The sequence below is a fragment of the Nuphar pumila genome, chromosome 3, assembly GCF_984573655.1.
Source record: "Nuphar pumila chromosome 3, dmNupPumi1.hap1.1, whole genome shotgun sequence".
NCBI classification, from domain to species: Eukaryota; Viridiplantae; Streptophyta; class Magnoliopsida; order Nymphaeales; family Nymphaeaceae; genus Nuphar; species Nuphar pumila.
This window is the reverse complement of record NC_143251.1, coordinates 23,674,995-23,687,533: the sequence shown is the minus strand read 5'-3', so window position 1 is coordinate 23,687,533 and position 12,539 is coordinate 23,674,995. Positions and strand designations below refer to the sequence as shown.

General features: G+C 37.0%; 1 protein-coding gene across 2 annotated transcripts; it reads left to right on the top strand.

Moving 5' to 3' along the window:
- Positions 1–627: 627 nt before the first annotated feature.
- LOC149842296 (uncharacterized) lies at positions 628–11,886 on the top strand. 2 transcript variants are annotated; one of them, XM_089999050.1, is made up of 7 exons: positions 683–1,412; positions 9,088–10,359; positions 10,634–10,684; positions 10,756–10,854; positions 11,160–11,318; positions 11,548–11,697; positions 11,760–11,886. In XM_089999050.1, the coding sequence occupies exons 1-6, from the start codon at positions 1,356–1,358 to the stop codon at positions 11,677–11,679; spliced, it is 1,770 nt and encodes a 589-aa protein (XP_089855176.1). In that variant the 5' UTR covers positions 683–1,355; the 3' UTR covers positions 11,680–11,697; positions 11,760–11,886. The 2 variants fall into 2 exon arrangements, with proteins under 2 accessions (XP_089855177.1, XP_089855176.1); XM_089999051.1 differs by lacking the exon at positions 11,760–11,886 and having other exon boundaries at positions 628–747; positions 11,548–11,743.
- The last annotated feature ends 653 nt before the right edge of the window (positions 11,887–12,539 follow it).

The window sequence follows — 12,539 nt, the reverse complement described above, 5'->3', positions numbered from 1 at the left end:
CCAAAATGCAACCACCTACCGAGTTGGGCGATAGAATATTTATGGTTGGAGGGGAGTAGATAAACATCACCACAACAAATCGTTCGGCTAAAAAATAATTAAAAAATATTTTGTGTCAATCAGACCGTGACATGTGTTAATGATATTTAAAAATAAATTTTAAATAATTTTTTATATTTATTTAAAAATAGCCGATTCAGTCTATCAATTTTTTGCTGATACTATACGAATCGGCCGATTCTCACCGATACTGAAAACATTGGGTGTGCCCCCCATCCAGAGTTTTGTTTAATCCCCACGAACAGCTAAAAGTGAGAGAGCACCACCAACATTGAGAGATGAAACCAATTCCCAACACATTCTTTCCCGGTTTCTCTCTCTAACCCACCGCCTTCTCTTTCTTCTTATTCTTTCTCTCTCTTGGTTAGGCAGTGAGTAGGGAAGAAGGGGAGTTGGGCGCCGCCTACAACGTGTGTGGCGTGTGAAAGGTGCGGTCCACGAATAAAGCAAGCGTTCGCCGTTGTCTTTCTGACTACGACTGCCGCGTGTTCAACGGAGATCTTTGCTCCCCCGCACGGCCGGGTGCGGATCGGACGGTCGTGATCCACGGTAGCTCGCCGGCCCTATAAAAGCCCCACCTTTCGTCAACCCCTCGCGAGCTTAGCTGGGGGGAATTTGATTTGAAGTTGGACTTCCGTCTGGTAGAACAACAACTCTCTCTGGGATCGTTTCCAGAATTGGGACTAGGTAAGATGATGATGATGACGATTCTTCTTCTTCTTCTTCAATTTTGACTTTGAGAAGAAAGTTGAGAATCGTATCAGGATGATAACCCAACTTGCTTTTCGTTTACTTTTTTTTTTCTCTTTTTCCGTTTTTCTTTTATTGGTTTTTTTCTGCTCTCTCTCTCTCTCTCATATGGTTCTTAATTGTATCTGAGAGGCAACGAATTTGCGGGTGCCTCGATTTTATTTATGTTTTGTTTGATAATAGGTTCGTGAAAAGGATCTATTGAGCGTCTTTCTTTTGGTTTCTTTTTGTTGGTTTCTGCTCTTCTTTTGGCCGGGGGAATTCTGAGGAGAAAAAAAAGTTTGTTTCTTCTTTTGGGGGGTTTTGGTGGCATGGATGTAAAAAGGAAAAAGTGAGATTTTTCAGGAAAGGTTTATGTGGCCGGGTGGGAGGCGAGGGGACCGTTTTGCTCTCTCCTTGAATTCCGGTGGTTAAAATTAGGAGCTTCTTCATCTCCCGAAAATAGTTAGAATAGATCAAAGTTTCTTAACTTAGACGATAATCAGGTTTTGGAATTCGAAAGGGGCCGCTGTTTAGGTTCGGTGCCTCCGTTTGTTTGCTTTCTTATGTTCATTGACGCTTGGGGTACCTCCCTGTTTTTGAAATTCCCCATTGCGGAGATGGTAATTTTAGCTGTTTTATTTGTGCTGTAGTTTGGAATTATTTGTTGGTCGATTCGATTGATGGGTGTCTTATTGAAATATTTGATGTTGGTATCTGTTTTTCGATATGGGTTTTTTTTATTTTTATGTTGGCAATTCTGTAGTTTGGAACTATATGTTGGTCGATTCGTTTGTTGGGTGTGTTATTGAAATGTTGATGTTGGTATCTGTTTTTAGATGCGGGTTTTTTATTTTTATGTTGGCAATTTGGTGTCATGGTTTGTTGGCGTCTTGTAAATGAAGGTAGGATTATATTTTGAGGACTTGATACCTGTTATCGGGAGTCAGCTGATGATTCCAGGAAGGTCTTATGATTTTGCATCATAAGTTTTGATAGTTGATGGTGGTGAACTTGTTTGTCTATTTGAGAATTTCTTGGCAACCTGTTGGTTTTGTCCTTATTCAGATTATATTGGTTTGGCTTTTGTAAGTTTAGCATATTTAATTGCTTTTCTAATTTTGTTTATCTTGGTAGTAAACTCATTTTTACTTATTGTAAATCATGTTCTCTTGTAATATGGATTATGGTGTCTTTGTTGTTGGTGCAGATAGTGTTCTGCTTTTTGCTTTTTAAGCAATCCTTCTGTTTTACTTTTTTCCCATTACAGTTTGTTTTACTTTGTGCCTTTCTTCATCATCAAAGCATGAGTTCTTGGTTATTTGTTGAATGAGTCCCTCATCCATAAAGATAACTTCATCCTAAACTTGAGGTTCAAAACCGTTCAGTATAATTGTGGTTTGGAGGCCTTCAATCCGTTTTATTGTCAGGAACATGGAGACCTAATGTTGTAATTTATATTTATTATTTTAAAATATGGATGATATTGCCAGCCTAAGATGCTTGATGATTTTCCTATCTGGATGTAGTGTTATAGGTTGTTTTTTCATTTTGCATGATTTGGATCTTTTGGTCTCCAAGAACCAAATACATGTGCAAGGTACTTATAGGCATGAAGAGGTGCTAAACGATCTGCGAGCTTCTGAAATTATATGACATCAGGAAAGTTAAGGCCCACACTTAGAAAATGGGAAGTGATCTTATGGCCTTGGGAATAATTTACAAAATATTTTCATATTTATTATCGATGGATGTAATCTTGGATTATCCTGCATCATGGAGAATCTTGTACCATTCCTTCATTTACAGTCCCCATCTTTTGGGTTCATTGGCGTTATCTGTCAGACACCATTAACGTATATTGGTTTGAAATATTCAGTCCCTGTGGACAATTATGGTCGTGCTGCCTTAATACTTTTAATATTACGATGGGAATTCAGAGCCATAAAAGGATTGTGCAAACAGGACTAAGAGCTTATTGGAATTTAACCTTTTAGAGCGTGTGGCTCTTTTACTTATGATCTTATTCCAAAAGATCAGAAGTGCCATCTTGGAGCCAAAATTGTCCAGGTGCACTCACATGCATCCCAACTGCGGCAGGTTATGCCCTAGCAACCATATGATGGCTTAACAATGGGTCTGTATAATTGCTTCAGTTCTTTGCTGAGCCTTGAACTGCTTGGACTCCTCTCCATTTTCAATTGCTGGGGTCAGGATAACATGTTTCTCCAATTTAACTTCCAGAATTCCTTCTTTTTCTTTTTCCTGTGAATCATGATTAAAATAATGCAATATACAAACTGTAAATACAGATAGGTTGTATATCATTGACTTGGTAGACGTTCACAATCTGATGTCTAAAAGAAATATCTGTATGGTGAATGTTAAGGGTTTCTCTGTGGCAGAAATAGTGAACTCTGGGAAATCTTCTGGAGGAATAAAGGGGGCACACTGCATAAAGTTGAAATTTCATTAGTCAAGGTTGATGAAGATTTGGTTGCCTTCAGGTAGAAATATTGTAGCCATTGTTAAGAACCTCACAAATAATCAAGTTTATAAAAAAACTTGACAAGAACATTCACTCATCAAAAGCGCTAAGGCAAGAATAACACAAAGTGCTCTAAGGCACAAATATCAAAAAGTGCACTAAGGCACAAAAATGTTGAATATTATTGAGAGAGAAACTCACTTGAAAAGATGATATACAATGGGGACAATAGTCCCTTATTTATAGATTACAAAGGGCAGTAATAGCCGTTGGGATACTCCCAACGACTCTAATTAGAGCTGTTGGAAACAGCCCAACGGCTGGTCAACTAGTCAACATTTGACTATTGACTCAATGATTCAAAAGAGAAAAAGACAAAAAGACAAAAAATAGAAATAATAAGAAAATACATATTTACAAAAAATATATCACATACGTGTATACTTTAAATACATATATATATATACATACATACACTTATATTACGAAGAGTGTGTATATATATATATATATATATATATGTGATTTTCTAATAGTCTCCCTCAAACTTATGGTGTAATCACCGAAAGTTTGTCAAGTAAAAAGTTGAATCTTTGTGAGTACAGTGCCTTGGTAAAAAAATCAGCAAGTTGATATTCTGATGTCACATAGGAAAGATCAGTAGTCTTCTTTAAGTATTCTTCACGAGCGAAGTGACAATCCATTTCTATATGCTTAGTTCTTTCATGAAACATATGATTTTGAACAATGTATATAGAGCTCTTGTTGTCACAACACAATCTTGTAGGATTCTAAAGATGAATTCCCATATCTAAAATTAGTTGTTTGAGCCACACGATTTCTATGGTAGTAGTCGTCATTGCTCTATATTCAGCCTCCGTGGATGATAGTGACACCTTTTGTTGTTTCTTGCACTTCCATGAAATCAATGATTCATCTAAAAATATGCAAAACCCAGTTGTTGAGTGCCTATTATTTGGATCTCCTCCCCAATAAGCATCTGAGTATGCAATAAGATCTAATGAGGAAGAAGATGATAGAAAAACTCTCTTCTTTATTGTGCCTCTGATGTATTTGATAATTCTCATGACTGCACCCATATGAGCTGATGTTGGAGTATGCTGAAATTGACTGGTTATATGTACAACATGAGCTATGTCTGGTCTTGTAATACTTAAATACATGAGAGATCCCACGAGCTGTCTGAAAGGAGTTGGATTGTCTAAATGAACTCCATCATCAGCTCGCATCTTCATTCCGACAATCTGTGGAGTGTCAATGACTTTGTCATCTGATAATCCTAACCTGTCAATGATATCTAAAGCAAATTTTGATTTGTGACAATATATACCCTCTGTTAGAATATGATACTTCTATACCAAGAAAGTATGTTAGGAATCCATGAGATTTATAAAGAATTTTTCAAAAACTGTTTTACTTTATTGATTTCTTCTTTGTCACTACTTGTAATCAACATGTCATCAACATATAGAAGTAAAATTATAATACTTGCATAAGAGTTCTTTATAAATAAAGTTGTCAGTATAACATGGGTTTAAAACCATATCTTGTAATAACATTGTTAAAAGTGTCAAACGAAGCTTTAGGTACTTGTTTGAGACCATACAGTGCCTTTTTTAATTTAAGTACTTTACCTGAAGAGACTATCAATCCAGGTGGAACATCTATGTATACTTTCTCATTGAGATTTCTGTTTAAAAATGCATTTTTAACATCTATTTGAAATATATTTCAATTTTTAATAGCTGCAACAGCTACAAGAATTCAAACAGTGGTCATCCTGGCAACAGGAGCAAAGGTTTCTTCGTAATTTACTCTGTATTCTTGAGAATAACCTTTGGCAACTAACCTGACTTTACGTCTTTCCAAGGATCCATCACTTTTTGTCTTGACTTTGAAAACCCATCTACAACCTATGGTTTTCTTTTCGATGGGTAGCTTTAGAATTTTTCAAGTGTTGGCTTCTTCAAGAGCGTCTAATTCTATATGCATAGCTTTTACCCATTCGGGTAAAATTTTTGCTTCATTGTAACATGAGGGTTCAAAATATGAATGAATGGCTATAAGACATGCTCTATGTTTAGGAGAGAATGAATCATAAAAAACATATCTATTTGGAATCCTTGAGGTTCGTTCAAATCTATGAATAGTGATTTGTTCAGAGGGAATTTCTAATGCTTAATGGTTACCTTGATTTACACTTTCACCGGATATGTTTCTATTTCTTCTAGTGTATATTGTTGGTTCAACTGTTGTTCTATTCTCAATAGAGAGTTATACATAAGAATCTTCATCATTAAACAATAGTTTAAATAAGAATGAGTAGTCAGGATTTATGTCTTGAGACATATTTCCTTCAAATTCACTTTCATTTTCAACAAAGCTGACATTCCTTGAGACAAGGAGTTTATCATTTTTGATATCATAACATTTAAACCCTTTTTGTGTTTCAGAATAACCAATGAACACGCAGGGGATGGCCTTAGAAGATAGTTTATCTTCTTTATCATTTAAGACATAACATTTGTAGTAAAAAATTCTCAGTCTTTGATAGTCAGGTTGGTATTTGAATAATTTTTCAAAAGAAATTTCATTGGACAAAGTTTTTGAAGGCATCTTATTCATGAGATATACTGAGGTTAAAACAACTTCAACCCAAAGATTTTTTTAAACATTCTTAGCAATAAGTAGTGTCCTTATAGTTTCCATAATATGTCTATGTTTTCTCTCTGAAATCTCGTTTTGTTGTAGAGTTGTAGGACACGATCTTTGATGCAAAATTCCTTTGTTTTTATAAAAAATGTTTAAACTCATTTGACAAATATTTTCCCCCAGAGTCAGTTATGAGGATTTTGATCTTACTTTCAAATTGATTTTTAATCATGTTGTAAAAAGTTTGATTGTTGCAAATACATCAAACTTAAACTTAAGAAAATAAATCCAACAATATCTAGTGAAATCATCGACAAATACAACATAGTAGGATAATCCTCCTTTAGAAACTACCAGAGCAGGACCCCACACATCCGAATGAACCAACTCAAAAGATATTGAAGAGTAAAAAGTTTTTTGTCCATAAGGCAATGATGTCATTTTCTCAAATTAACATTCTTTACATTCAAAATTATCTTTGCAAAGATCCTTACTAATAGGTACAAAATTCAATTTCCTTATATTTGGATGCCCAAGTATATGATGCTAAATTTTTATATCTTTTGTTTGGGCAATATTACAAAATGATTCTTTTGGAATATAAAGAAAATTTATATAATAAAGATCTCCTTGCCTAGAACCTTCCTAAATCAATTTCCCGGACTGTCGATCCTGCACCCAACATTTATTTGATGAGATTATGATATCACATCCATGATCCGTGATTTGAGAAACAGAAAGTAAATTAAGGTGAAGTTTTAGTATAAGTCTAACTTTTAAAATATAAAACTTGTTGTATTTTGTCAAATCATTTTTAAAAATTTCAACACCCTCTATTTCCAAGGAAGTACCATCGACAGTGAAAACAAATGATGCATTTGAGTTAGATTGACACTCGGATAAAATAAACTTGTGTGGGGTCATATGAAATGAAACTCCTGAATCAAGAAGCCAAGAGCACATACCAGAAATAGAAGATGATGCAATGGCCACTCCTGAGGTAGATCCTTTAAGCAATGGTTGCAATGTCTCTGTCAATTGGGATAATAATTTGGTGAGATCTTTGAAGTTCAGAGTATCCTCGTCTTGTTTCGACGGAGCTGCGACAACTTGTTTTTCTTGAGGTCTATAGTCCTTTTTGAATCTAGGACATTGAGGCCTAATATGGTCGAGCTGATGATAGTTATGACAAATTATTTTTTATTATCCTCTATTCTTATTAAAATGAGGAGGTCTATATGGCTTGATATAATGTCCTGGTTTGGATGGGGCAAGTGTGCAATCCTCTTCTTGACCATTGCTAGAAGTAGCAAGCACACTATCATTCTTACTCATGTTTAGCTTAGTTTCTTCTCCACTAAGTTTAGTGAGAATCTCATGAATAGGAGGCGATGAGGATGATAGCAAGGAAGCCCTAGTTTGTTCAAACTTGGGTCTCAATACATAATGAAAAGCAAAGAGTCTATCTTCTTCAACTTGAACTCTTCGCATCTCAATACACTTACTTTCCCATTTAGGTTCAAATTAAGCAATTTGAGTCCAAATGGATGATAACTCTATAAAATAATCTCTTACATTCGTATCTCCTTGTTTAATATTTCTAGCTAATACTTATGAACCATATCTTTTTCAGTAAACATACCTTTAAGATATTCCCATGCTTCATTTGCCTTTTTGTAACACAAAAGATTTGAGGCAATTTTTGTTTTTACTCCACTTATTATCCATGAAAGAATCTTGGTATTTTTCATGTCCATTCATCTATTTTTTTGTAATATTTTTTCATTGCTTTGTCCTTTTCTTTGAGACCTGTCTCGACACCATTTTCACATGTTGTAATTTTAGGAGTGGGTTCAAGAATAGTACCTCTCACGTATCCCCACAAACCTTAACCTTTTATGAATGTCTTCAAATGTCCCGCCCAAATGATGTAATTGCTTCCATCAAGCTTAAATGGCGGAATAAAGTTGGAGTTGCTTGTATTGTGCGAGAAGAATTCGCCCATGATGAACAAAGAGAATAAGAGAACCACAACGAAGGAAGGATTGCTAACGCGCTTCACGAGGCAGCCCACCAATGTACGCTTTACGAGGCAGCCTTTAGCTCTAATACCATGTGAAGAACCTCACAAATAATCAAGTTTATAAAAAAACTTGACATGAACATTCACTCGTCAATGCGTTAAGGCAAGAATAACACAAAGTGCTCTAAGGCACAAATATCAAAAAGTGCACTAAGGCACAAGAACGCTGAATATTATTGAGAGAGAAACTCACTTGAAAAGATGATATACAATGGGGACAACAATCTCTTATTTATAGATTACAAAGGGGAGTAATAGTTGTTGGGCTACTCCAGCTGTTGGGAACAGCCCAACGGCTGGTCAACTAGTCAACATTTGACTATTGACTCAATGATTCAAAAGAGAAAAAGACAAAAAATAGGAAAAATAAGAAAATGCATATTTACAAAAAATATATCACATATGTATATACTTTAAATACATATTTATATACATATATTTATACATATACATACTCTTGTATTACGAAGAGTATATATATATATATATATATATATATATATATATATATATATATATATATATATATATGATTTTCTAACAGCCATTAGTGTGCCCTTCAAGTTGTCCCTTGGGTTTTGGCAGAAGCAAGGCTCTGAAGGATACCTTAAGGTCATTTTTCTTCTCTGTTGGTTTGTTGTTCTTTCACTGGCTTTTTCACCCATTCAAACCAATTGGAAAAAGTTGTGGCTGGTTGCCACTTTGAGGTAGGCAAGGTACGTGTTATGATGGCATTTCCGGCATGTCTGCTAGAACTTGAGATGTGTTCATAATGTTCTAGACCTAAATAATTGTGTGGCTATCTTAGGAGACACTAATCTGGCATGGAGATGATTGGTTGTTGAAAAGATTCTCCTAAGGTTTCAAGATCTTTGTTTCTTAAATAGTCTAAGAATACCAACAGAAATGATAATATATATATATATATATATATATATATATATATATATATATATATAAAATTTATTTTCTTACTGCTTTTTCTGGTTCTTGTTCTTGGAGAAACTTTTAGAGTTGAAGAATATAGTATACTATTTTCTCATATTATCTGCAGGATTACAGGGTAAGTTTGATCATGGATGAATACCCCAGTAAGAAAGCTGCCAATAGAGTAGGTGTCTCTAGAAGGGGATCTGGCCTCGCCCTCAGGGATGGAAACCATGAATCAAGAAGCTCTCCATGCTGTAACCGTTTGGGTTGCAGCACAAGATTTAATTCTACAAATGACGGCCAGATCAGCTTTCCGGAGAAGCCCAAACCTTCAAGACCAAGTTTCCGTGCATCTAGCAGTAAGGCTGTAACTGGAAGCTCCTCTAAAGTAATTTCAAGCCCAACTGGTCTGAGAAAGGCCTACAGAAGGCCACAAACTCCTAAATCTGCTATAGAAGTCGACCTTGCTTCAAACAGAAATGGGCAGGGAATGGTGGCATTGCCGGTTTCAACAACACTGGATGACCAATCAATAACTTCTGAGAGGGAAGAGGTGGAAGATGCTTCATTCCCAGAGAGCTCTTCTTCACTGCAAGATACCATAGCAGAGGATGGTAACTGTCATGCAACTCATGGTTCAAGGGTACGGAAACGGGTGTATCGAAGGTCAGATACTAGCAATCACAGCCTTCCTCATGGTTTATCTAGCAAAGAGGTGATCCCTGGATGTTCTATCTCTTCTAGAAGCTCTGGAGAGCCTTCTAAAGCTGCCTCTCACTGTACAACTAATTCTAGTAGATATGGCATTGGTAATCTGCGCTGCACTTCAATATCTGATGTGCTTCCTTCCAGGTTTTCAGTCATAGATGCACGAGAATCTGGTCAGTTTAGAAACTCTATTGGAAATGAGAGACCTGATAGAGAAAATTCAACTGTGAGAGGGAAGGGTGTCAGCAGCGGTTCCACTATAGCTGCCTCAAACAGTAGGCGGGGCATCCTTAGCCGCAATATGTCTTCTGCATCAAGTCTACCGTCTTTGCAACCTACAAGAAGGAATAGTGGATTTTCAACAGTCAAGGAAGCTGGTAGATCAGTTAGAACTAGACGATTGCCCACTGAGCGTGCTAATATAAGATTATCAGAGACTAGCAATCACACCAGTAACTGTCTGCTTCCTCCACAATCTCAACCAGAGCTGTCAAATATCTCGTCTAATTCGGCCAGTTCATCATCATCATCCTCTATCAATATGCCTGCTTTTTGTCTAGACTCATATGGAAGATCAGAATCTGATGAAATTGATCAAAGTAGGCCGAGTACTAGTCATGAGGGTAGCAGTAATCGGGGACTTGATCGGGATGGCTATCGGCGTTTTAATATGGAAGGGATTGCAGAGGTATTGTTCTTTCTGTTTACTTACTGGTTTAGCTTGAAAAGGTGGATGGTTGATTATGATTAACATGCATTAGATGATCTCTCTATGATGATTTCTTCTCTTTTACAAAATGTACAATTGAGAGCATGACTTTGAAGAATACAGGGAGGACCTCCTTTTCTCTCCCTTTTTATGGAAAGCCTTTTGGGTTCTGCATCGGTCATGTAGTCTTACTGGCCTACTACTAATTGTTTACAACTGATCACCTTGGATCTTCGTCCTTGATTTTTGACAGGTCTTGTTTGCACTGGAGAGGATTGAGCAAGATGAAGAGTTGACATATGAGGTTATCTTTTGTCTACTTTGTTGATCTTGCTGTAGCTAACAGCAGCTAACCTTTTTCATACGTTGTGGCAGCAACTGTTGGTTCTTGAGACAAATTTGTTGTTGGGTGGATTGAGTTTCCATGATCACCATAGAGATATGAGATTGGATATAGATAACATGACGTATGAGGTCAGCTATTCGATGGTCTCTCCTTGTCTCCCTTTCTTTTTGTTTGGTTTGATTGTTTTGGGGTTCACAGAACATGTTTCACCAATCTTGAACAACAGCAGGTAACAAGTGTGTCACTTGGCTCTTGTTAGTGAAAACTAGTATTGAAACCTTCTACCTGCATTTCAAAATCCCCACTTGTGCTGCTGAGAATTTTGCTCCCCTTTAAGCAACCTTGTGCACCTTTCAGTTAACACACACTCTATCTCTTGAAAGTGTTTGAGGACCATACTTACAGAAGGGCATGCATGTACTGTGTGGATCAGGAATTGTTGGCTCTGGAGGAGAGGATCGGCAGTGTCAGTACGGCACTTTCAGAAGAAGAATTGTCCAAATATGTTTGTCGTAGCTTCTATCCTTCAGATCCCACAGTAACTGGAATCAAAGGCCATGCAGATAATGATGTAAAATGCAGCATTTGTCAGGTACATTCATGTATATGCATCTGATTTCTCAACGTTTTCCTCTTGATGCGTAATGGTCTGCGTGTTATTAAGTCATGATGTGCTACTTTTAACTACTATTATTGAGATTGAAATTCCATGATTACGAATAACGCACTATGTGCACGTGCACAATGCGCACATGCACGACGCTGTTTTTGAGCTGTGGAAAATGCATGGAGTGACGATTGATGAAACTCTTCTTTTGCAGGAAGAGTATGTTAATGGAGAGGAAGTTGGCCATTTGCAGTGTGATCACTGTTACCATGTTTCCTGTATCCATGTTTGGCTACGGTTGAAGAACTGGTGCCCAATCTGCAAATCTCCAGCATCACCAGTGTAGCTCTCTCTCTCTCTCTCTCTCTCTCTCTCTCTCTCTCTCTCTCTCTCTCTCTCTCTCTGTGTCTCTCTGTCTCTCTCTCTGTGTACATAGATATTTTCACATGTTCCATGATTAATAAACTGCCTTGTATTCAGAAACTCAAATTTGTGACTCCAAAGTGGGGCTTTCTGAAAGTACAAGACATGGAAAGATTTGTTCTCTTTTTCACCTTTTTGCTTCCATGTTTGTCCTTATGAAAAATTGCATATCGCACCTGACCTTATGTGGTCCAGCACTCCTATGTCCTATATACATCTCCGAAAAACGGATATGATGGGGACTGAAGTTGTGCCAATCATTCGCATTTTGAAAAATTAATGGTTGGTGGTGGTACAGGCAGGGCATGCCATTCTCTACCACTAGTATCAAAACCTGTTGATAGATGCTGGACCAAGAACCACCTCTACTCAACTTGGATGGAGTACACAGGGTTCATTCTCTTGCACGCACGCAGTCCTTGGATCTCGCCTGTGTAATATCCACCATTCATTACACACTTCAAATGGATGGTGAGAGATAGAGTCAGGATCAATTATTTTTGAATGACCAGTTGTCTCTTGATCTTATTTGTGGAGCACCTACTCATGTGCGAAACTGATTTCTGTAGCGGGTATGCTGCATGCAGGTATGAGACCTGTTAAGGTAACCGTGGTTTTGTTACGGTGATTCCATGTAGTGTTTAGTCGAGTTCTTAGGATTGATGTTGGTTCATAGGAGCTGGTGGGATTCAAAATCATGGCTATGAGCTTATGGTTTCAGAAAGAATATTCATGTTGTGGAGTATGCTTCGTTCTCCACGGATGATGTGATCGAGTCATCAA

Bases quoted from the DNA above. Each gene is read 5' to 3' on its own strand.
- LOC149842296 (XM_089999050.1), top strand. From the start codon at position 1,356: ATGTTCATTGACGCTTGGGGTACCTCCCTGTTTTTGAAATTCCCCATT. The intron at 10,360-10,633 runs GTATTGTTCTTT...GATTTTTGACAG, and splicing joins ATATGGAAGGGATTGCAGAG to GTCTTGTTTGCACTGGAGAG. The intron at 10,685-10,755 runs GTTATCTTTTGT...ACGTTGTGGCAG, and splicing joins ATGAAGAGTTGACATATGAG to CAACTGTTGGTTCTTGAGAC.